The 26,256-nt window shown below is 39.7% G+C and overlaps 1 protein-coding gene across 1 annotated transcript in view; it reads left to right on the forward strand.

The window, feature by feature from the left end:
- Positions 1-6,708: 6,708 nt before the first annotated feature.
- Positions 6,709-26,256, forward strand: part of LOC111238173 (metabotropic glutamate receptor 4-like) — a 140,529-nt gene continuing 120,981 nt past the window's right edge. Inside the window, exon 1 of the mRNA XM_022767571.1 lies at positions 6,709-7,242. Within this exon, the coding sequence (XP_022623292.1) occupies positions 6,709-7,242 (534 nt within the window). The remainder of the gene's footprint in view (positions 7,243-26,256) is intronic.

Consider the following 26,256-nt stretch of genomic DNA (forward strand, 5'->3'; position numbering starts at 1 on the left):
AGTGGGGGGTGGGGGGCATGGTTTAAAACTGAATATAGAGGAAATTGCATCATGTAGCAGATAATCTGTATAAAGAGGCATTGCGTCTGACCAACAGCTCAATTCTGCGATTCATTTCTATTGTCCTGATCTATAGAGGCAATGAAGGGGTTTCAGCTGAGAGGAAGATGTTCGTTCTAACAGTGTATACTGCGTCTCATTCACAGAGGATTTTGTTGTTTTCCGTTTGCATGCAGCCTGACTTGACAGATTTGTAAATTTAAACTAAAGTGAATCACATTTGGGAATATTTTCAATAACACAGATACCATAGGATTAGTGATGTACAGTATAAAAACAAAAGAAATGGGCTTGTGAATGTTTAATGTCGTTATTCTGCCTCCATGACCTCTTTTAAGAGATCTTTTTTGTCCCATTCTGCATTTTCACTGTTAGATGTTCTCCACAGAAGTCTTGAATCATTTTTCCCGTTGGCTTCTCTATATTAGGAGCCCAGGGCAGCAACACAGACTGTTTGTTAATGGAATCTGCATTTTGCATGAAGGAAGTGTTAATGAGTGAATATGAATCGGCCCTAATATCTCCAGCTCTGGTGGAGCGAGCTAATGGACAGTGTCCTGGAGATGGGGAAGAGGGTAATGTAGACAAGGGGAATTACCTTAGAGGAGAGTGTCTGATGTCTGTTATGGAAATGGGATGAATGCAGATAGCCTAGGATATAGAGTTACAATGCATGTAATGAAGCTTTGTGCACACTCCCTTCTGTTTTCCAATTTTGTCAAGCACTTTCTTTGTGCCTGCACCCTTGTTTTTTTCTTCACTACCTTGAATATGACTCATCATAGAAGGAACAGTTCAAACAGAACTAAGGTGACACTGGCTCAGAATACAGTGCTTCCTTTGAGGTTTGTGTAACATTTGCTACATACTCCTAAAGAAAAACAATTTTGCATTGCAAAACATCCCTTTGTCTAGAGTCGCAGATCACCCCCAGACACAATTTCTCAGTCTTAACTCAGTCAAATCTGAACATACACACATATTACGCTTTAGATTCAGTGTGATTTACACTTCTAGAAGATATCACAATTTCCAACGTCTATTGCAAATAAAAACCTGTAAATCTGCTTAGACACCAGAGGAAAAGACAGAACTTGCCTGAGAATCATCACGCCTTTAAGTTTTCTTCAGTATGAAAATAATCCAGTGAGAGTCATCTGCATGTCCACGGCTACAATGTAAACATTCACTTCAAACACCTAATTCAGTAAATTTATAATGGTGCCAATTTGCCAAAATCTGAACAAATATAGGCTGTAGTTCCATAACTTGGAGCCTGAATATCTGTCCAGTTGAAGTAAGGCACAAACTAATAATAGAAGTGACAAAATTTATTATAAGTTTTTTTGATGTTGCAAAAAAACATCCCAGAGGTTAAGTTTGTCTCAGCGGGTGTCAACTTTGAGAATCCCAGGTATAGCAAAAATGAAAAAAAATGGAACCCCCTCACGACACACACACACACACACACACACACACACACACACACACACACACTCTGCAGCACCTTGTGTAATATGAAATTCCATGCATCTAATTAACCATTTGCATGGCCAAAATATCCAAAAAAAAAACATAAGACTTTTTCTAACTTTGTAATTACATTTTCTTATCCCACAATATACAGAGGTGTAAACAAACTGCATACTTCTCAAATATAACAGCCAGTGAGTCACTGCTTTTAGAGGATCTGTCACTACTCTCATTGGCAATGAGGACAGGTTTTTTTTTCTTTACCCAATGCCTTTATTGTCTAAAAAACAATGGTCACACTCATCAGTTTGATGGCAATAATAATTAAGCTCCTTTTTCTTTTCTATTTCTGCAGAAACTGTCAGTGTCACAGAAAAATGATACAAAGGCGGTTGAACATTACAATTCTCTCCTCTGTTTTCTCATTTTAAAAGTCCAGAAATCCATCAATGTTCAAACAACAAGTACCTTAAAAAAGCTGTGCAGTCACAAGAAGCTACTGCATCAATTTTTACTTTTCTTAGCCTTCCTTTTTTTCTCTTATGCAGGTAAATTTATATAGTACCTGATCATGTACAAAAGGTAGTGAACATTATGAAAATATGAGCAAACAACAATTCTGATGCTGCAAAACATCTGTATTTTAAGCAGACCAGCAGACAGACATGCAGGCAGGCAGGCAGGCAGCGTAACACTCCCTCTACTGAGAACTTTATCTCCATTCTTTGCTGTGATCATACTGGCCTTTTGGGCCTAAGTATCTCCTCTGCTGAAGCATAACGGCCAAAACAGCAGTTCCCTGTCGGATTAGGACATCACTGTCAAATGGTGCCCAGCTCCACTCTGACGGACCTATTAGCAGGACGCATGTCATTGTGAGGCTTTGCAGAGATGACAGGATGTGAAAATGAGGGGTGGGTCTCGTTTTATCTCTCCGGTGTTTTTCAGATTTTCGACAGAATGAATAAAACAGCAAAACATGACAACATCAAATCATTCTAAAAAGGTTGTACACTTGCTCGCCAGTATTTTCTGTACAGATTATTATTATTATTATTACACTGGTTTGCTTGGTTGTATGGCTTTTTGTGGGTGTTATTGCTTGGTTGAAATGTTAAATCTTTTCTAGTATTCTACGACATGCATCTAACTTCTTGTTGCATAGGAGACACTGACTGCCATTTGTTGCATGGATAAACTTTAAACTATAAATATGGCCTTGATGCTTGATGCTACAATGTGATTCACATGATAAAGAGCAGCGTTTTAACTGGATGAACAGGATGCGGTTGAGTGTGGCTGTCATAATTACTGTGATGTCTTTTTCATGTGTATAGTGTGAGATGAATCTCAAGCTAAAACTAACACCAGATTTGGTGTAAACATTGAGACAAAAAAATGTATACAAGGGCAGATGCCACTTATTGGGTGAATAACGTCAGAAACAGGCTCGCTTGGTGGAAGTTTGCCTGACTTGGTGGTGGTTGGTGAGAAGCCAACGCCTGATTCAAAATTTAGAATTGCTGTCAGGAATCTTTGATCAGTTCTCAAAGAGAAAAGATTTGTACTTTTCTGAAGTGTTTTAGAGGCGGTTCTTATATGTCCCTTCATTTGAGCATCTAATCTTTTTCCAGCTCTCCAATACTTTGTTAAATCCCCAAGAGAAATTCCCTAGTGGGCATTTAACTTTTCCATGCTTGTAACAAATTCAAGTATATTGCAACCAATTAATATGTCAGAAGAGAGTGCGTGTGGTGCTTCTGAAAAAGAGCCTTTATTCAAAATAAAATAATTTCTTTTTTAAAAAGTAAGAAAGGATAAACAAAATTTATTGCTCTGGAAACAATTAGTAAGACAAACAGAACTAAGGTGACAAAATCTAAAAAATAAAATCTAATCATTACTACTACTCCTTCACAGTTGTCATTTGGCAACTGTGAAGAAGTAGTAGTTAATGATTAGATTAACTAATCAGCCATAATACATGACCCTTCATTTGATTTATCACTGACTTTTTAATATCAACTGCACATGTGAGGAGAGCATGAAATGACCTTAAATCACTGTTTCCTTCAAAACTGCTCACCCACATGTTTGCACTTCTTTCCTTGAAGCCAATTTAAAGTGAAAAACATGTTGTAAATTAACTGAACATTTGTGAGATGGCTTTATTGGCTATTTACTGTTGTAACTCTGATTAATTTGCTGTACGATGTAAACAGACAGATTTTAATTGTGATTAATTTATCTTTAATTAATCACTATTACTTACTCAACCATGTATAAGTACACAAATGCTGACAAAAAAAGGCTTGTTCCGTCCCCCCCCCCCCCCCCCCACACACACACACACACACCCCCCCCACACACACACACACTATTCAAAAGTTTATTCTATAGCAATGAGTAATTCCACATTAGTGAAAGCCTCACTGGAGTAAAACCTTTAGCTCTATCAGTCATTAGTCTGGCGGTGCACACAGCAGCAGGGGAGTGTGGTCGAGAGCAGGGGAAGCTGGAGTTCCTCCTCGTCACAGTGAGGAGAGACGGTTGCTGTGAGGATTCTGCAATTTCCCCCTAACTCCCACTCTCTGCAGACAGCTGATGTTTATCTGCTCTGCCCATCTGGGCCTTGTGACTAAACATCTGGTAAAGCTGCCACTGTGCATGCAGTGTTTCACAGAGTGATGACAATGAAGGGGCACTTCTGTCCACCCCTTCCAACAAGATCTCTAGAGGCAGGGAGGACTTTATCTCCGAGTTGTCAAGGCTACAACCTGCCTCAGTTACCAGAGCACTGTCCGGCACTCAAGATGTTTATCTGCTTGCTTTGCTGAGCGGTGAACTGTGGCTTTATTAGTTTATAATCACAATTATGCAGGATGGGCTGATTTGAAATAAGAAGCACATTCCTTCCCTACAGCTCTTCCCCTTCATTTTCAGACTCAGATTATGATCTCATAGAAAATGATCATTTGTGGGCATTATTGCCTACGCAACCAAAGCAAAAATGAAGCAACAAATGCTGCTAATCTTTTCAAAGTAAAGCACAGAGTGCTCTGGAGAATTATTATGGTCCCCGCAATATGGGCCATTTCCCTTTTGTGGTGCTTTTGTAAAAAAAAGTCTTTTAATTGTGGTTAAAAAGCAGGTGTCGCTTCCTTATCATTACCCATTCTCCCCAGTGAGCATGTGTGGTAGTTTCCTACCTGTTTGCCTGTTTTCTACTCTTTTGCAAAAGACCAGGCCTGTGTAGCCACCCTTTCTTTTTCCTTCTCTTCTAGGCTTTCCCCTAGAACGAGATGTTTTGCAGCGACTGGTAGGCATTCATCCATTATGGATGCTATGTTTTAAGGGGATGATCTGTGCAGGATGATATAAATATCTCCTTTTGGTTCCCAGCAGGATCGGAGAAACAGCACAAGACAGGCCACCGTGAACGTGTTAAAGCAGGGCATCTTTATTATTTGATTTTATTTCCAAAGTTAAAGAAAGAAAAGATGTGCACGTGACTAGCAGATGGCAAAGCTCTCTTTAATTGATGAGTTGTGGCAAATCTCTTGACACCTCAATGATACAGTTCACCAAATTTAATGTTAGGAGAAAAGATTTGAGATGATGAAAAAGAACCATTACTACAAAGCCACTACACCTCTGTCTGCATTAAAATAATTGCAAAATCTCACTGCTCCACAGTGATGGGTTTGACAGCTTCTGCAATGTAGTGCAACTTTCTGATCCTGAATGAGTTTTTGCCCTTTGTGTCCTCTGTTAGAGCACGGCGGGAGTCTGTGTGTTAGCATACAAACGCAGCATGAAGTAAAGCCCGACAGATATGTGTGTTGATGGTCAATTGAAAGAAAGAGAGGGAGAGAGCGAGCAGCAGGCCTCTCCCACTGTGGCCAGATCCACCGCTCTATTAGTCTGACACTGTGGAGGAAGCCAACCTACTGTTGAGGGAATATGCAGGCGCGCACACACTGACACACACACACACACACACACACACACACACACACACACACACACACAAACACAAACACACACACAAACACATACTGCACCCAGTCCGCTGTTGATACATCGGATGTGCGAAGAGAGGAGGAATAGTGTTTCTTTGATTAACAGAATCCTGTGCTATTAATTTAGCACCATATTTCATAACTTTTTGGTTAAACACTCTGGAGACGATCTACATGAGCAGAACAGTGTGGGGCTATGAAGTCTATGGAACAGTGCCAAGCAGCAGAGAATCAGTTATGCTCAAGGCACATAGAAATAATTCATTGCAGTGCTCTGAAAGCAGTTGAGGCATGGGTGCAACACAGAACAGATTTCCTGTGTGGAGTGCATGGCCTAGGTATTATTTCTGCTTGAATTTTAGGATCTAGAAACTGGACTGGAACTCTAGGACTGTCCACTGCAAATGTGCAGTGTAGTTCTGAATATGATGGTAATTACAATATGGAGAGCAAGACTTTGAAGCTCATCTCCCATCCACTGACACAAGTAGGACTTTGTAGGAGACTCCACAACAGAGATAAAATGTCCTCTGTGTTGTAGATGAAGACAAGGCAAACCCCTGGATAAACACATATTTTGTTAAAACCAGATTAATGTGATTCTATGTCATTTTTCCTTTCCTTTTATTTCCAGAAGTTGTTCTTTCTGCTGTATTGTCAGTGTCTCACACATCTCTCCTTTCTTTTTCAGGAGCCCGCTGTGGAGCCTACTGGCTTGTCTCTTGACATTCTGCCTGCTCGAAGGAAAACTAAATGCACCCGAGTGGTTCTGGAGAAGGAGAGAAGAGGGGCAAACTTCCCACCTTTGTTCTTGCTTCATGAGAAGGCTCTCTGTGGACGCTGTCTCAGCCCACTGTGCACTGTTTAGTTACCGCATGTAGCCACCACTCACAGGTGCAGGAAAAGAGTGAAACACAAAGAGGAAAGAAGAAAGGGTAAGAGATAAAGAGAGCCAGGCAGCATAATTAGTATTACCGAGTTTGTGTCAGAGCTAGGAACCATGAGAAGAGACTTCTAAAGACGACTGTGCTCTGAGAAAATATTGCAGCTAACCTTCAGGACATTTGTATGTGTGTGTGGTTATATGCGTGTGCACGTCTTTCATTTTCAAAGGACTTGAATTTGTATTTGGATGCGGATTTAGCCTTTCATTATGACTCTGCGAGGAGGCTTTGAGAGAGTGTGGATTGGCTGCCATAGAAGTGTCTGCTGCTGGGTGTTGTTGCTGGCTTGTTATTTCTTGATCGCCTTGGCAGCCAAACCCAAAATGCCAGGCCACACACACCTCAATTCAATACGCATTGATGGCGACATATCTCTGGGTGGACTGTTCCCAGTGCATGCGAGAGGGAACGACGGCAAAGCCTGTGGCGAGCTGAAGAAGGAGAAAGGGATCCATAGGCTGGAGGCCATGTTATTTGCCCTGGATCGTATCAATAATGACAATGAGCTGCTGCCTAATATCACTCTAGGGGCACGCATCCTGGACACCTGCTCCCGGGACACCCATGCTCTGGAACAGTCACTGACATTTGTTCAGGCGCTGATTGAGAAAGACTCGACTGATGTCAAGTGTCTCAGCGGAGGGCCGCCCATCATCACTAAGCCTGAGAGAGTGGTGGGAGTGATTGGTGCATCTGCCAGCTCCGTGTCAATCATGGTAGCCAACATTTTGCGTCTGTTCAAGGTCAGTTTCTCCGACAGCATCCACTTCTTACTTTACTTTTTCTTCAATATGTTTCTAATGGTGGTTGCAGAACACGGATATTTCATATAATTCACTACAGCATATTCCCTGCAATTATATTTTTTGGAGTTCAAACTTTCAGTGGAAAAAAATATAAACAAAAGGCAAACTTTGAATTTTAATTTTAGATCTTGCCAATGTCACCACATAAACACAAACACACACAGCATAAACATACATTCTCATTCAGCATTTCCCATGTTCTCATTGCCTTTGTATTGTATTTTTACTATATATATATTATTTTCCTCATAAGCTTAAATCACATTAGTTTCAGTCCTTTTTTTACTACTGTCCAGAGAACTAGGCACTGATCATTACACCATAATTCTCCACACTAATGACATTAATTTACCAAGAGTCCTTAGTGTTGCCTTCTTCTAATTAATTCAGGGAAGCCATGCATGGCACCAAAGAGCTCATTGCACTGATATTGAATATAGTGTGTAAAATGAGCGTCTACATTGTGTTGACTCGCCAGATGCAAATGTAATGTGCAAATGAGAGCAAAACATAAACAATGTGTGACAGGACCTTTGTAATACCTGCTCAGTGCTGTCAAACCAAACTATAGGCCACAACCAAACTAATGAGCATAAGGACTGTGTCAAAATAGGTTGTTTTTAATTTAGTAATATCCCAATATTCATGCCAGAACATGAATTAACAAACACAGTGTAAGAAACCAACGCTCCATCTTTAAATCTACTGACTAAAAATTTGGATCTACAATCAAGTTTATATAAATACTTTGTAAGTCAAGTATTTTTATAGCCAAATATCCCAAACCTCAGGGCGAGCAACAGAGGAGGGATCCCTCCTCCAGGGCAGACATGCAATAGATGTTGTGTGTACAGAATAGAGCAACAAAGTAGATTTACAGCATGGTGAAGAATATGATCCGAGAGGACATTGAGCAACTTCCAGGTGCAGCCAACAGATAGGACAAGAGCCACACAGCCTCCTCACCACCATGAAGACCGAGACCAACCCGAATAATCAAAGAGTGAGCCACTAACAGGAAGATAAGGCATAAAGATGAGTTTCAAGTTTGGATTTAAATCCCTCAATAAAGTCAGACAGTCTGATGTCAGCAGGGAGGTTGTTCCAGTGGAAAGGGGGACGATAAGAAAAGGCCCTGAAGCCTGCTGACGTTTTTCAACTCTAGGAACAGACAGGAGCCCTGTATTCTGAGAGCAAGCAGCACTGGATGGAATATAAGGAGATCAGACAGGTAGGGGCCTGTCCATTTATGATTTTGTATGTCATGAGAAGCACCTTAAACTCTGATCCGACATTGATAGTGATCCAAAGGAGAGAAGTAAAATTGAAGTAATGTGGTCAAATCTTCTGGATTAAGTTGAAAACAAATAAGTAATGTAACATCACGGTTTGTGGCTGTCATACACGCAGTTGTTGAGGGTTACTGTTACTTGGTCAAATTGGTGTCTATGTCAGGCATCCAGCTTTTCACAGCCAGCTTCTAATTGAGAAGGGTCATGTGCTTTTACAGGAACATAAAGCTAAGTATCATCAGTGTAACAGTGGAAACTGATTTGGCAAAGAGGTGAAATATATATGGAGAAAAGCAGAGGGCCAAGAACAGAGCCCTGGGGTACTCCGTATTTCACATTTCAAAATATTGATGTCGTATTAATTTAGGAAACAAACTGTGTTCTTTCAGATAAGTAATTGAGAACCAGGTCGGAGTTGCCAAATTGGTTTTCCAGTCAGTCTAGGAGTATACAGTGATCTAAGGCACGAAAAGCCTCACTGAGATCAAATAAGAGAAGCATAGAGGTGTAATCTGACTCCATAGTAAGCAGAAGATAATTTACCACTTAAGCAAGTGTAGTTTCAGTGGAGTGATGGGCCCTGGAAGCAGACTGAAAAGGTTCAAAAACATGATTGTTAGCTATGTGGGCTGAAAGCTGCTGATACACAACTCTTTTTAGTATGTTTGAGAAAAATGGGAAGTAAGAGACTGTAGATATGTTAAGAGACCCTGATTCAAGGTGTGGTGGTAATTATGTGACATAACAGATGTGACAGGGGAGACAGTCAGATGATTGGGCAGTCGATCAATCAGTATGAATTAGTTTAACCCTATAGAGGATGAGCATAACGTATATAATGGCCTTACTTTCTGTTACTAATCCATTCAGCTCTTAGTGACTAATGGTGTGGCAGACAATATGGTTTCAAGTAGCTTCCAAATAGCAAAAGAACACAATATGTAGCCTTTGTTCTATTCAGACAGTCTTCATCATTTAAAAGGACCCTATAGAAGATGAGGTCTGAATCACCTGCTGTGACATTGATTCAACAATGTCTCACCTGTCTGCTGCCATTCTGGGGCAGACTAACTGCTCTGCAGAGGGCAAGAGGGTGAATAGTACAATACACCACATCAATTGATTGATATGTTACAAGTCAACCAGAATAAATGCTGCACTCCTACATCCTTGCTGCCTTTTTAGATGAACTGTCTGACACAAGCCTAGCATCAGTATTCAGCCATCGTAAGCACTTGTACTCTACATCCACACGTTTTTTTCTAGTGCCATGCGCAGACCCGTCACAAAGCCTTCACCATCATCGGAATGCACATTCTTATCATTCTTACCACTAAGCAGATAGGAGGTTGGTGACATATCTCTCTCAGGAACTGTCTCATTACATTACACTATAAAAGCAAACAGTGGATTGCCTATAAAACACAGGTCAGTACACTGCCCCAGCACATGATCAGATGTCAGAGTTAGGATCACACATACCATACAGAGTCTGTAGAAGATATTTCCACAGTAGGCCATCAATGACCAGCAGTGCACAATCAGTTTTTCTTCTCAAGCAGAAAACACTGCTCTGCAATACGTGACACCTATGAGCCTCTTCTTAGCACTGAGTGCAAGCAAGCAGTGAGACATAAATACATCACCAAAAAATACACCCCTTTAACTCCATGCAATGGCAGCAGATTTTGCCTAAAAATCTGGGCTGACTGCCATACCTTATGCTAGTCCACAACTCTCCAACCACAAATGTTCCACCAAACAAGTCTGTTAATGCTGCCAGACTCCTTGTGAAGGGCACATGATCCACCAGAGGAGGGTCTGTCCACTAACAGGCCTGTGAAACATCTTCAGACAGTTAATTGGCAAGCCTCTGTTTTGGGCTGGATTTTACCAGTGAGATGTTGTGTGTTCCAAACAGTATGCCAAATCCTGCAGTGGGAACAAATTATTTAGGTTTTTTCCTAAAGGACATCGAGCGGCACCATCCAAGGATCAGTGTTCTTGGGCAAAGAATGAGTTTTGTGTGAGTTTTGTGTGAGTATAGTGCAACTCAGATTCTGATAGGTCTTAGATGGACCGAAGAAGGAATCCTTTTTTGATGGACACTGGCCTTAAAGGTATCTGTCCAGTGGGCTTGAACAGCCTCCTTGACAGGGCCTTGAGCACGACTGGCAAATCCCACTGAGGGACAGAGGAGAATGTTACAGGATGCTGCCACTTCACTCCAAGCAGGAAACACTATTTCAGGAGACGGTTGCTAAAAAGCACCTCTCTCCAAGCCACTTATGACTAGAGATAGCTGACACATACACTTTGATATTTGGAACTGACAGACAAGTCTCTAGCAAAAAAAGAGGAGAGTTTGTGTGTCAGTTACTCGAGCTGGTCATGCAAGCATTGGATGGCTTGTACTATTGCTGGGTGCAATCCTTGAATCTCCAGTCTGTCCTTGACATGATATAAGCACAGAGATATTGGGAGCAGCCATTAGCTAGGAATGTTGTGCATATCACAACACTGCCGCAGAATAACCATGAGCTGATCCTGTCTGACTCTGCATCAGCAGTGGGATCAGTTTGAAGGAGAGAAAAACAGGCTTTTAGATAATGTTGTATGTGCAAGTGCATCCACCTCCACTGGTGGCTGACTGGGAAAAAAACAGGGTGTTCAGTCTGTACATGTACAGTTCACATAATTTCAGTTTTAAAAAGTATCAGAAAGTCTTTTGTAAGTGGTGGACGAGAGATTTCTGAAACATTTCAGGTTTGTTTTAGAACAACAACTTGGCTTAGCAGTGCACTCACTATAAATAGTGCAAAACATATTGTTTGAGTGTTGTCATTACGTTAGTTCATCAAACAACCAAACCAGGTCCCGCCCTTGCTAGTCATCAACCACAACCTGAAAATGAGTGAGGAACAAGAAAAAAAACACAGAAAAGGAAGGTTTCGTTGCAAAAAGACGTTGCAACGTCATTTGAATGGAATTACACACACACATATATATATAGTCCGGTATATGGATAGTAACTCTATGACGGTGAGCCACTGATCATAAAATAATGTATATAGCAGACACACATATTGTATTGTATTATATGCAAATAAATAAACCATGTTACAACCATGGTGGTAACCTTTCCTAAAGCATCGTTCTTTAGATATTTATTCCTGTAGTATTTCAAATAAACTTGTGTAAAGAACTGGGAAGCTTTAAAAAGCCTTTAATCAACTTATCTTCTGTTTTAGACTCGACAGGCGGAACAATTTTTCATGAATCACACTTACAGAGAAACAAGAAGCCATGAAAATGTGATTTGTATGGGGCCCTGAATTGCCCCCAGGTGAAAAGAATAATACAGTGTTTAATATTTTTAATAATATTAACACTACAGTGGGTCACAAGATGATATTGCATATGCATGAGGTAGACCCTCTGCCTGCCTTTCAATTTACTGTAATGCACCAGATGCATAACACTCCTTGTTTTAGTTAATTTATGCCTTTCTTCCTATCTTTTCTCTTCAGGATTTAATCTTCATGCACACAAAGTTATGGTAATAATGTAAACATGTTTGATCAAATGTTCCCACTGTGCTAAAGTTTCACTCATCATCTCTGAATTCCACCATACTCTGTTTTACTCACTTGCATTGTATATTAATTTACTTGCTTGCATTGTTTAATTTAGTTTGATTAGTAGTTTGATTTAATTACCCTGATATTTTTTTTCAGTAAGGTGATTCTTAGTAGAATAAGGCTTTTGAGGTAAAATCTATTAAATTGCAGATTGCATTTTACTTCAGGTAAACAATCCTGCTAGGCAAAGCATTACTATTGCAAAAAAACAAATATATCACAATATATCTAGAGGCTCTACCGCTGTTAAAATGCAAACTAGGGGATGTTATAGTGGATTGGTCATTTAGTTGGCTGAGTTTTCATTTTCTCTCAGCTCTGGTGGAAATGCATGAACGTCTGGTGACTTGGGAACAAAATTATGCTCACTCTCTGGCAGTTGTCCAAAGGCATTGTGGGAAATGCAGGTAATCACTGACTGAAGTAGAAGAAGATGAATCAGGTTGAGGGAGAATGGGTATACTCAAAGATAATTCAAGCAATACAGATAAGAGGTACAGAAAACAAATTGATTGTATCTAACAATGCAAGAATATCCTAAGGCAGATTTTCACTTTAAATACATGTTATGATGAGCGTTCATACAGTTTAAATTTCACACTGTGGAATATCCGACCCATCAGAAACCTTGTCGTTAGGATACTAACTAATAATTAAAGCTAAGGGTCTACTTTCACATGGCACGGCTCAGCGGGTTCTGGTTCTTTTCTCCATCATTAAAGTCACATACAACCATAAGCAGGATTCCCTTGTGTGGCAAGGAGGGCTTCACTGCTCACCACTTCCCTCTAATGACTTCAAATGTCGGGCTTGACGTCTCTCAACCTTTCAACCTATTTCTTTTCCACACCTGAGCTGTTGGGTTGAAGCTAAACTGATGATGGTGAATCTCTTTTTGCAGATAATAAAGTACCTACATCAGTGTATGAGTCCTTATATGCTGGTCAGTTGTTGCTTGTGCCTTTATGTCTGCTGGAGCTTTTCCCCGCCCCAAACAGTGCTTTGACAGAGTTACTTCTTCAAATTTTTACATTTACTCACATTACACACATTCCAGTTGATACATAAAAAGAGCACGCGCATGAAAGCATAGAATCAAAACATAATATACCACTAACATCATTTTGGAACTGACGCTACTTGCCATCCTCATGAGGCGAGAATCTGTTTTCTCACTATGGTGCGATTGGCGTCATGCTTGCAATTGTTTTTTAGCTCCTTACTTTTGAGCTTTTCCTTATCCTTCACACAGTCTTAGAGTGGCTGAGGGCAAAGTGTCTGCTCAGCACTTCAGAGCAGGCAGGATTCCGTCCCCATGGTGTGTCATGAATATTTTACTATATTGTTACGTAATTTACGTCCAGGGATTGGGGTTGAAAGCTCCCTCTTTGCATCCCCTCATCACTGGGTCCAGCTCTTGGTCTGTTTTCATCAGCTGGGTACTTATACTGCTATATAAGCAGGAGCAAAGTACATCAGCACTTGAAGTAATTAGTGGTTGGTTGCTTATGATACTCAAGACAGACTGGGTGTAATTAAAGCCCCAGGCTTTTGATTGTGTTTCTTGTACATCACTGAAAACAGCTATTCAGACTGGCTTGAGGGATATTGCTGCAGCAGTCAGAAACCGCAGGAGCACACACTGCATTTCAGGTGTTGAAGTTGACTTGCTGAGACAATCATAAGCTTTCAGACGAAGGGGGATAGCTTGGGCAACTTCCACACAGCAGCTCTCTAAATTAGGTACAAACAGGCAGAGCCAGTCTGCTGGAAGTCTTTCCTCTGTGGAGGAGTGAGCTTGGAACTGCGGAGACAGGTGGAGGGAGAAGAGCAGAGATGGTGGCTTGGTATACTGAGAACAGAAAGAAGAGGGTTAACTAGTTTCCTGTTGTGCTGTCTGTGAAGCAGAGACCCTGCATCCGCCTCTCTCTTCCCTCATTAGAGACAGAGGAAGAGGCCCTCAGGCACAGTGCCTTACTCCCCCTCAGCATTTCACTGTGTTGAGACAGGGCTCTTATTGGATTACCCTGCCAGCCTACAGTGAAGATACACTGAAAGCTTTAGAGGCTCTCAAAAATATGCACACAGCTGCTCTTTACTTTACTTACTTGTTAATGGTCAATCTATTCATCTAGCAATAAAGGTAAATATCACTTTCCATCACTGCCTGGCAAGAATAAAAATAAAGCAACATTAAAATAAAATGTTTTATGTAAAATGCTTTTGAAATTTAACTATTTAAAATGAGAGATTGTATAGCCAAGTTCCATTTCAAAGCTAATGACAATGAGAATCCGAATATTATGAAACTACATTAATGAGTTTTGATATGACCTATACTTATCATCAGCCATAAAACACAACGTTGTCATGGTAAGCATATTAGCAATCAGTTGCCTATTAACACATCCTGCAGTTGTACAGAAACATTAGCACTCATTTGGAGCTGTGTTTACTGGTGACCTGCCAAATCTAAGTCCAGTATTCATCTTCCTTTTAGCTCAGTTTTGGTCTGCAATTCCCGCTGAACAATACAGCTTCTTGGAATAAAGCTGATTTGGTGTGAGTGATTAGACTTGATCAAAACAGTAACGTCGCAGGCTGTAAAAACAAAACAATGACCTGAAAGATGTTAAACGCTTGATAAAGCTGAGATTGCAGTTTGGTGATAAGTCTCTGTTGGTTTGTTACTACGAGTGACCTCTTTGACGTAACTCCCATTGCTCATATTGACATGTTGATGAGTAGAGCTTTAAACTCTCCATGATATCTTCTGACTTATGGACACGTGAACTAACCTTGCAGCTGTATTTCTTGCAAGTGAGAATCCATCTTGCCAGACTCCAAGCTATTTGCTTGTGGCCAAACCACAATGGTTCAGACAAATCAGCGTCCTATGAAGGACAAACTACTGGCAACCTTGGGCATATGATGACAGTGAGAAGTGACTGTTTTATTAACAATAATGGCAGTTCCCAATGAGGTTAGTGTAGATGCTGTTTTAGCATCAGTTATATCAGACCTGGAGGATGTTTCTTCATTGAAAGAAGCGCAAAGAACGACACTGAAGGCTTTTCTCCATGGAAAAGATGTTTTTGCACTGCGATTAACCTTGACTAACCAACTGGCTCCACTCACAAAAAATGGGAAGGATGCAGAATCTAGTTAAAGTTAGCCTGAGATAGACAGACCAATCAACTAATCACCTGCCAAACATTTTTTGAAAGCACCTGTCCTTTTCTAATCAGCTTCCAAGTAAGCCTTCCCAGACGATTCTGTGTAACAACAGTCGGGTTACATTCAGGTAGGATAAAGATTAAACCAACTGACCTAAAAAGTACCAGTGTAGTTAGATATCCACTCACTCACAAGAGAAGGGCACATTTTTTCAGTAAATCGCTGTATTCCAGTGGGACATAGACCTGGCATTAACATGTGTCTTCAGTGATCCGATCACAAGTGGTTAGCTCTAAGTACGTCAGTTCACACCTGGCTTTAAAATGCGTCTCCACATGCTTCTTCAGTGATCACTTGTGACCGGATCTCACTTCCCCCTTCATACACAAATAAACCGGTATGCGTTGTTGTTTTCAGCCAATCCAACAGACAGGTCCGTTGTCAATGTGTTGGGGGGTATGTGCGTGTGTGAGTAAGAGACAGCGAGAGTGAGTGCAAGTGGGGTGTGGAGGGGTTGAGACAATCATTTCTCTAACGAAATACAATTTTATTCATTTGAAAAAAAGGAATTTTTCAATTCATTATGAACCTGTGTTGGGACCAATTAGACTGTGATAGAGGACATCAGTAAAGTAGGCGGCCTTTCAATGTGACCTAGGACGCATTTGTCTTCAAACTGCTAAAAGAATGTGGCCTCATGTGGCCCAGACCACCTCCACATGTGGTCTGAGTGATCGGATCTCAAATGCGTCTTCAATGTGTCTTTGGTGCGTTCACATGTGTAGTTAGAGCTGTCCATTTGTGATTGGATGATCCCGGACAGATATTAATAACAGATCTGAACAGGGCCTTAAATTCCCACCCTAGACGCTACACTCTGACTTTAGTGCTTTATCACACCTGGATGATGCTGCCAGGGTGTGGTATATCCCCTCCACAAAGCCTTAACACCCTGGAACTCATTCGTAATTGAGGTGAGAGAGGACTGGACAGGAAGCTTGATTCTGACTGAGCTCACTCCCATTCTGTGCTAAGTGTAATTTAGTGCACACTACGCTACATTAGTTCATTCATGCAGCCCCATTCCCTGAGACCCACCCACCCATGCCCAACAAATCCCATGTGCTCGCTGAAATCCGTACTCCTGCAAAGTCCAACCAATGCAAACAAACAGGGAAGAGAATCAAATGCCTTAAAAACAAGCAACAAGCAATTGTTTTCAGTGCGTTCACAGACCAGTGGGCTTTCCATGGTTTTATCTGTGCCCCTCAACTTGACTTTTAAAACTGAGCAGGCCAAATCCATGAAGCTGTCTCTCTCGACCCCAGATTGCAGGCGTCCCCCATCTAGCATGCTCTGGCTATAGAAGAACAGCTCCTTTAGTTCAGGATTAGTTCCGACTCAACTCACTTTGCCCACCCAAGCCCGAGCGGTCAATTCCCAGGACAGTCATGAGTGAGGGCTGCCCAGAACCTTGTCTTTTATTCTTGGCACTATTTTATCCCCTTTCTCCTGCCGTTTGCAAATCCCTCTGCAGGCAATCCGAACTTCTGCTGGTAATCACCAAGCACAGTGAAAGAAAAAGCTACTGTGTGGCTGTGTCCTCCTGTGCATTCTCTTACTCGATATGTTAGGTTTCACTCAAATTAATTTCTGGCATTTAATTAGTGTGCACTAACAAGCCTACTGAGGAAATGCTGGCAGGAGGGTAAAAATGTCTTTTCTTTTTCAAATGTATGATTTCATTCTGCTGAGCACTGCTGTGAAATTCTCCAAGCCAAGAGGGACAGCGAAGAGCACAACATAAATATCAACAGGGTTTGCTTATGTTCTCTGTGTTGGTGCTGTCACTGTACCACAGTGGTTGCAATCTCCCACTTTCTAACATTTAGATGTGCATCTGGCACCCTGCTCTGAATCATCTATAAAAATGTAAGAAACTTACAGTTTCACAACAGAATCTAACAAACACAGCACAACATCACATTGTTTCCTTGAAAAGAGTGTGGGATTAAACTTGGAGCTGTCTCACCTGCATAATCTCACCATCAACCCACCAATGCATCACGGTCCTGGTGCGTGAGGCTGTGCTGCTTAAATTTTTACTCTGGCTGTAACAAAGGTTTCAAGCCCCTGAAGGAGAAAACCCTGAGTAGCTCAAACACATTTAAATTGAAAAGAATCTATGGTGTCATGACAGCTTCCATATTGATTGTGGCAGGGTGATCTTTATTTAATTTTTGTTTAACTTGAACAGTCAAAGTGACAATGTCAGCTGTGAAGAAATGAGTGATGAACTGAGAGCTCAGTTACTTATTAATCTCAGCTCAGCGGCTTCTGTGCACTTTTCTTGACTAATAAATATAAAACATACGAGCAAGAAAAGGTCAATATAATAAAATTTTCATACGGCCACTGTAAAGTTGCCTGAGATCTCAGAGGGATTGTTCTGTCAGCCTAATGCCAGCCGATATGCTCAGCCTACCCTGCAGCAGGGACAGAAAGTTTGGCCGCCTTCAGGCTAAGCAGCTTGGACATCATCCAGCCTTCCAGCACATGAGACAACAGTGAGGCTCTCATGAGTCACTGCTGTGTCACACAAAGGGACTCGCTCTCTGGTCAGAGGCTGTTGGGATTTACCATGAAATCAGAACATTAAAGGTATAATTCTGAAATAAATAAGACTGGAACTAGTTCATTCGAAAACGTTCAACATTTTGATTTTGTTTTGTGTTAAGCATACTGATATTGCAAAGTGACAGCCATTACGAATGTTATGATTTTTGTGTCCCAGTAAAGAAAAAAATCCACATTTCCTTCTTTGCTGCAAGTGATGTGAGCGAAGACTGCTGTTATTGTGGCACTCGCGCTGAATGGCACGATCTTCTGCTATTTCTTCCTTTACTGTGTATCATCCATACAATGTATTTTGCCATACAACCATACAGAAACAAGACTAAGAGCCTACAGCCACACTAACATACTCGCATGGATAGTGCTAAAATGCTGGCATTTAGAAAGTATAATAATAACCATGTTCAACATCTTAGATTACCATATAAGCATGCTAATGTATGGTAATTTGCAGTATACACAAAGCACAGCTGAGGCTGACGGGAATGTCATTACTTTTGCAGATATTTAGTGATAAACTGCTAAAGTATTAGATAAATTAAAAATCTAACCTGATGATGGCATTATAGTAGAAATTAATGGATCACCAAAGTTATAACAAATCATCTTGTATGGGACATGAATGTCTGTATCAAATATAATTGAAATCTATCCAACAGCTGTTGAGACATTTCACTCAAAACTACAAATGTGAACCTCACATTGGGGCAAGAGGAAACTGTCTTGCAACCATGAACATCTGTAGAAAAATACTGTACTGATCCATCCAGTGGATGTTGAGATATTTCATATATGTGAAAACTTTAACCTACTGGTGGCACTAGCAGAAAAAGTCAACAAGATTCATCCTCGCTGGATCAAAAATGTCTGTACAAAAATTCATTGCAATCCGTCTGATACTTGTTGAGATATTTCAGATCAAGTCGCTAACAAACCAACATTAGTATCCCGTGTGCCATGTCACTAGCATAGTCAAAAGCTTTGACTAATTTACTAAAAATCCACCGCAACACGCTGATGGCAGTAATCATTCACTGAACACATGATATGATATAATTTTTTACTATAATAACTGCAATCTATCAACCAGGCGGATAGTCTATTGGTATTAGACAGGATAAAAGACACCAAGCACTGACCTTAAAATGTCATATGGGAACAACAAATATAAACTCTGTGAAATGCAACAGCCAACAAAACCATAATAACCTAAAACTGCACTATCAATGTGCAGTAGTTTAATCGTAGCACCATAAAGATCTAATGACGACAGTACTGGTTTAACAAAAAATCTAAATTCATTTCTTCAGTAATTCCATTTATTTTCGAGAGAAATCATTTCAACCGATAATTTTAACATAATCTCACCCAAAGTAAAGTCAAAAATGAATCTATCTAATCTATCAAAACATGCCTCCGAGACATAATTCAAAAAAAAATTTTTTTTTCTTTTTATAAGTAGTTGATCGATGTAATGTGATGAATAGGAAATTGATTAGAATAGTCTATTAAAATAGACTATAATATTTACTTATCATTTCTTATCTATTAAGTCTTGACTTTTAGAGACGTGACAAGAAAATTAGTAATAGGTTTGTTGTACCATTTCAAAATTCTGATGGATATAAAAATGAACCGACACAAATCAGCATGAATGAAATGGTCTCAGTGACTGTCACTGCTGATATGTATGCATGCTAACAGGCAAATATGACATGATGAAAAATTACTTTGTAGATCTAAAAACCAATGTCCAACGAGACTGGGTGTAAATATAGAGTCTGAATATAGAGACCTATCATGCATACTTTCCAAATATGTACTCATTCACATTACCAGCTGGCAGAGGAGGATCAATTCTCATTTACGGGCTAATTATCGTCTCTGAAGAGTTGCCTTAGTGGGAAAAAACACGATAAATCCTTATAGACTATTTGTTTGTCACCACCCCATCACCTTGTTTCTTTAACCTGCAATCATTAAACTATCAAGATTTGAAGACCTTCCATTGCAAACACACACCTGGATATTGACCCAGCGTCTTCAAGCTGGAGTGACAGCATGCCTCATTTCCTGACATGTTTACCTCGTCCGTCTGAGGCTGAAAGTCGGTGTTTGGACACTGGAACATATTGCTATCGATTTCTCGAAAAGGTGACATGCCGATATTAAACTAGAGATAAACATGTCAACTTAGGTTTCAGTTTGTGGCCAAAAATTTCAATTTGTGCGGGCAAACATTTCTTGTCTGTATGATAACAACCACATGTCCTATTTTTCCTTTGCTTATACACTAGCAGTAAATTGTCAACATCTTCTCTGAGTCCTTCTCTGAGGGCAGTTTCCTATAATCTTGTTATGAAATGGTATATGAATAATAATTTAATCTGTTAGCAGTTTGAATACTTAAAATCTGTATAATCTCTTAATAGACCAACAGACTCTTCCCATAGAGCACAAGTGTTTAGCAGCTCTGACTATAACTGTAATAAGAACAGGACTAAGAAAAAAAAAAAAAGAGTTGTCTCTCATGAGGCAGCGCAGCCATAGATTCTTTGTGAAACCTTGTTCTTAGGAACCAGCATTTTGTATTTCATGTTGAAGTAGCACTTTGTATCCTGAGGTGCTTTGTATTAGTCACTGCTGATCTGTCTCATATAATATCATTTGTTACAGTTAAACATGCAGTTTGCCCTCTGATGTAACATATCTTGTAGGTCATCTTATCCAGTTTTAGTTGTACCAAATTATAGCTCATGGTTATGTGCCCCTGGCTATCCCTCAAGTATTTAAGTGCTTCATGTGCGAATGTGGTATTCAACATGGGCCTCAGAAATACTAATGATGTAAGCTGGATAAGTGTATAACTGGACATTGTTTGAGGCTTTAATACTTGGTGCTGTTTCACATTTGATGGCACTTCAAAATGCCAAAAACCATTTGAGCATGTTATCAAAATTCCATGTGTAAAAGTTTTATTTTAACATTTAGCTTTTAATGTTATAAGATATAAAGTTTTCGGGATTAAGAATTTATTTTGTTGAATTTGATTTGCTAGATGAACTAACCTGAAGTATAAGTTATTTAACTCTATGGTGAAATTTGCACAAAACAACAATTATGGCACGCTTCATTACGATGTATTAGTCTTTGGTTCAGATGTACAGATGCATATAATGTGAACACAAAAGTTGTGGTTGGATTTCTTAAAATAGTTTGTAGGTTTGCGATGTTACGGTCAAATTCAACAACAAAATATGTTGTTTGTAACTGCCCTCCAAAATAACATGTATAGCTATCTTCTGATCTGACCCCTGTATTGAAATACAATATCGTTAACCAATACCTTTCAAAGCCATTACTTAGTTACAACCTATAGGAGCGTACCAGTGGCAGGCATACCGGAGTTACTGGTTGTTAAGGTTGTGGAATGGTCCCTGATAAAAGAGACAACAGTGATTATCGATTTCAAACAGGAAATGAACAGCGCTCTCCTGTGTGAAAGTTCTGCTTTGTCAACTCATCCATCCACCCCATACCTCCTCTGAATGCATATTTTTTGCTTCGCTCCTGTCACTAATTACTACGGTCACCTGAGGTCACCTAAACATAAAAAGTAACTAATAAGCTGTTTGCACAAACGACCTATGGGCTTGTTTTTGGTAGGTGGGCTTTGTGGCTCTATAACAATGTACTGTATATGAGTGATGTGTATATGAGTTATAGTTATAAGAAGGTGTTGTGACTTTGCTTTTCACAAACATCTTAAGATCTGACTTAACATGACAAATCATGGTCACATTTAAGTATATGATTTTCAGTGGAAATTGCATTATATATAGTGATTCTAAGCTACCGTGTTGTCCACACCTACTGTACATGATGTTAAACTATTTTGAGATTTTACTCTCCCCATCTGTCTATACCCAATGTCTGCAGGTTTTACAGCTGTAACTCCAGGAGCACTGGGGTCATTGTACTCAAGCTACTTTTAGTGCTTTCATATAACAAGATGTCATCTCAGGGCGGAGAGTCTACCACGTTGGACTCCTCAATGAAATTCCAAAAAATGAGACGTGATCCGCGACCTCAGCAGTGTTGTGAGCCACTGGCAGCTCACAACACTGCTGATCTGTAGTAAATGAAGTGCCAACAGAGTGGCGCTTTAATCACATTAACAATGTCACATTCCTAATTTTGGCATGCATGGCTTTCTAAATCAGGAAGAGGATTTACTACTCTTAATATTACAACCTCCTGTCTTTTGTTTGACCCCAGATTTACTGTCTTATATGTCTGAATGACACTGCAAAGTCAACAGTACAGATGGTAAATCCCCAAGATCCCATTGACCCCTGTTGGAGCGTGACCATTACTTAAAGCCCGAGCAGTATCGACATGGAGAAGAATACAGTGAGTGGATGGACTTGTTCCAAAGTCATCCAAAGGTGTTGTGCCATTAGATTTGAATGATTGTGCTGTTTGTGTGACAGAAATCAATATCTGCAAATGAGCATAACAAATTAAACTTCCTATTAATTCTGTCATTGATATGTTCAGAATACAAATATTGCTGATACAAATAGTTGAGCTCCCATTGTGTCAAACTATCTATTAAACAGCTCAGTAGAAACATGAACTCACTTACAATGTTTATTGTTTGTGTTTTAATGAGAAAACATGGAAATGACAAGTCAGATTTATCTCATCTTCTACCTTATGTGAATCACAAGAGCACTTAGTGCTACTTTATCTTCTCTTCTACTATTCTGTATAAAAGATCAGATACAATATATACTGTGTTCAAGATATGACTTTTGGTGCATGCAAAATGAAAAAAGCTAATTAAAAGCATTTTCTTTAATACATATTACCTGTTAATGAAAGTAATAGCTCTCACAGTATAGCTGAAAATTCCCTATAAGAAATGATGCAGCCGAGAGGGAAAAAGCTTTAGATAATTATATTCAATTAAAGAAAGCAGGTAATTATGCCCAATGTGAGGGTGAAACTTAGTTTTACACAAACAGAAATTAGTTTCAATGGTGCTTAGTGGGCTGCGAGTGTTCCAGAAAAACCCTGAGGAAACTTTGGGTTTAATCGGTGTGTGTTTTCTTACGGGCGGATAAGCTGCACAGGATAAGGGTCAAGGCAGGATAAGGAGGATGACACAGTGTACATCAGTCATATAGTTTGAAGCCATGAAAAGATTCATGAAATTAGCCACATTTTTGAACCATTTAAGGGGAAAATGTTGTCAATGACAAAAGCAGTCGTTATATTACAAAAGAAAATGCGTCCAGCCAGTCCCTTGTCTCCTAACAGTGTGTGTCTCCTCTAAAACAGATTACCTGTGCAGACAGTGACACTCTTGTGTAAAAGCCATTACCATCGACTCAGTGAATACATTACCTGCCAGTGTACTGTTCTCAGTTAATCAACTAGTCAGTGTTAATGTAGGCATCAGATCCTGACATAGACACCTTCAGTGATTCTGCAGCTGCAGCAGAGTGCTTTTTTTTTTCCTTTTACCTCACTTACGTTAAATGTTTTAAAAGCACAAAAGCAAGCTCTGGTCAGCCAAAATTATGTTAATGTTGTGTCTACAGGAAAAATGATGAGGGAAATAGTTTTTTAAGCAGCCCTGAATCTGTTAGGTTTCAAAGTTAACAGCAACATTTTTAATTAGTAAACAACAAGACTTTGCAGAATAATTGTTTTGGCGAATGCTCCGCATGTGCACATCAGCTTCATGCATGAATACATTTCCCAGTAATTCAATGTTACATAGGCTGATAAACAATATGGACTGCATGTGAGATGGAGGCACTATAGAAATCCCCCTCTTGTTCTCCACACAATGGCAACAATAGTGGAGGTAAGTGGAAATTCATTTGTTGAGTTTGAAGCATTGAAAATCAGTCTCCCAGTTACTCAGGATAATCAAACCTGTCTTCAGTGATTGGAGTTGAAGAACTTTCCACAGTGAACTCTGTGGATTATCCTGATTTACCAGAACAGGCCGGCACATCACTAACAAAAGCTAAGCAATTAATTTTCTAATATGGTTTTTACGTGACATACTTCATGTAACTATGGCTAAAGGGAATGTGTTATATATGGTTTAATATGAGCCTGCTGTGGACATATTATATGTTTTATTCTCAGATGGGGAAATCAGAGGTAAGTGCATGTGTCTACCATTTGCAGACTTAATGGATATCAGACGAGCCCGAGGCCCTCAACAGCCACACATTTTTTAAGTGCTGTGTCATGTCTTCAAATAATCTGAGTGTATTTGGCACATTACAGAAGTCAGCTAAAAGCACTTCTACCAGGACTTAACCATGAACTGCAACAGTTTAGATAAAATAATCAGTTGTGACTTTGAAGCAGTGCTACCACCGTTTGTAGAGTTTTATGATTTTCAGCAAATTTACTTATTGTTATAAATATTTTATGCTGCCGTCAGTCTTTGTAAAAGCCACATCAAGAGTATTACACCAATGTTTCTTCTTATTTCCATTTGCAGGTCCTAAACTTCAAAGATCTGCCTCAGGTGAAAAGCCTGGTTTGCTTACACATGGAGAAGTTAGCTGTCTGTTGGCATCAATGTCAAAGCACACACAGGAATGACTAGATTGAAACACTCAGGCAATCAGCCTGCACTGCTTACAGACATTAGCTAAGCACAGCTTGAAGAGCAGGAGAAACTGCAGGCACTCACTCAACCCACTCTGTTGTCTCATAACTGCTGCACACTGCATGTGCTATCAATGCTTTTCACCGCCCCACTTCTCTTTTCTGCAAGTTAAGCTGGAAAAAGGAGTAATGAAATATTTAAAAACCAACTATTGGGCTCTGCGGAAGAGTGCCTTTCTTTCGCTCTTCGACTCTCAGAGAATTTGTGCATGTAGGTGTAGGCTGGCCTTGATGTAATTCCTGATCAAGAAACACAACTTCAGGGGAAAACATGCAGAAAAATAAAATGTAGTTAAGACTTAGTTGGGGTCAATTGGCTCAGCTAATGAGTCCAGCCATCGAGAGTGGGCTGTCGCCCTCTTGTTTACCCCAGTTTCAACTGTTGAGACAATGCTTCCAAAAGATTTTATTGAATTGGTCTCTGTGGGAAGGATTTTAATTTGATTAAGCAATCTCTGCAAATGAAATGTAATTTGCATTACCTTTTATGCAGTTCAGCGCAGTTAGTATCAGCAATTAAAATGCTTTAGAACATGGGAGATAAGGCCACCCTCGACACCATAGACACAACGATTATAATTCTGTGTCAACCCTTGAAGCATCACAACACGGATTTAAACAATTAGATACATTTCTTTCATTTTGTGCTAAGTTGATAGTGCAAGTGTCTTGTTGTAAATTTTATTGAGTTGCTGTCTACGTTCTTAGGTGACCTTAAAGAGCTGATCCAGAAAACTAGTTTGAATTTTAAAAAATCCTTTTCTTTTTTATGGTCCGTCACAGAAAAGAAAGAAACAAAACTGTTACATCTTTTTTATTTAGGAAGATGTTCTTAATAGCTTTGTAACAGATAATTAAATGGTCCTGCCTTCAAGTATTTAAGGGATATTCAGAAGGGACTGAAATCCCATAATATTAAAAGGACAGATAAAACCTACCCTAGATTTATTTTAAGAGTAACTGAATGACGGCATATGGTCTACATAAGTTTGTGTTAAGAAACCTATATAATATACTTTTATTTACTTGTATGTAGAAGCCTTCAGTAATATTGGGATGTTTTTCGCCTGTATCAGTTTAATAGCTTAAAGCTTTTTTATTTATTTATTTATTTTTTTACAACAATCATGTTCATTTGATTTTGGTCATTCAATACACATCCTATGGGGTACAGCCAAAGCACACAGATCAATAGTGCAGTCAGAGGCTTTAAAGGCTGGCAGGATGAATGGATGGCAGAGTGCTTTGAATTATTCAATGGCGCTGTGTATTTGTCAGTTGCTTTTGCGCTGACCGGAGTGTTTACGCAGCATTACATTCTAAAGAGCAACGAGCAAGATGTAAAATATCAGAACAGACACGCTTCACTCTTAACTTTCCATCTGTGTGAGGTTAATACTGGGAATAGAATAGAAATAACACACAACTTACCAATATTTGTAAATGTTTGTTATGGGAAACAAGCTATTAATTCTAATGTGTTACAACAGAAAAAAAAAAAAAAA

Source organism: Seriola dumerili, unplaced genomic scaffold (genome assembly GCF_002260705.1).
Source record: "Seriola dumerili isolate Sdu_G_001 unplaced genomic scaffold, Sdu_1.0 BDQW01001222.1, whole genome shotgun sequence".
Taxonomy (NCBI): Eukaryota; Metazoa; Chordata; class Actinopteri; order Carangiformes; family Carangidae; genus Seriola; species Seriola dumerili.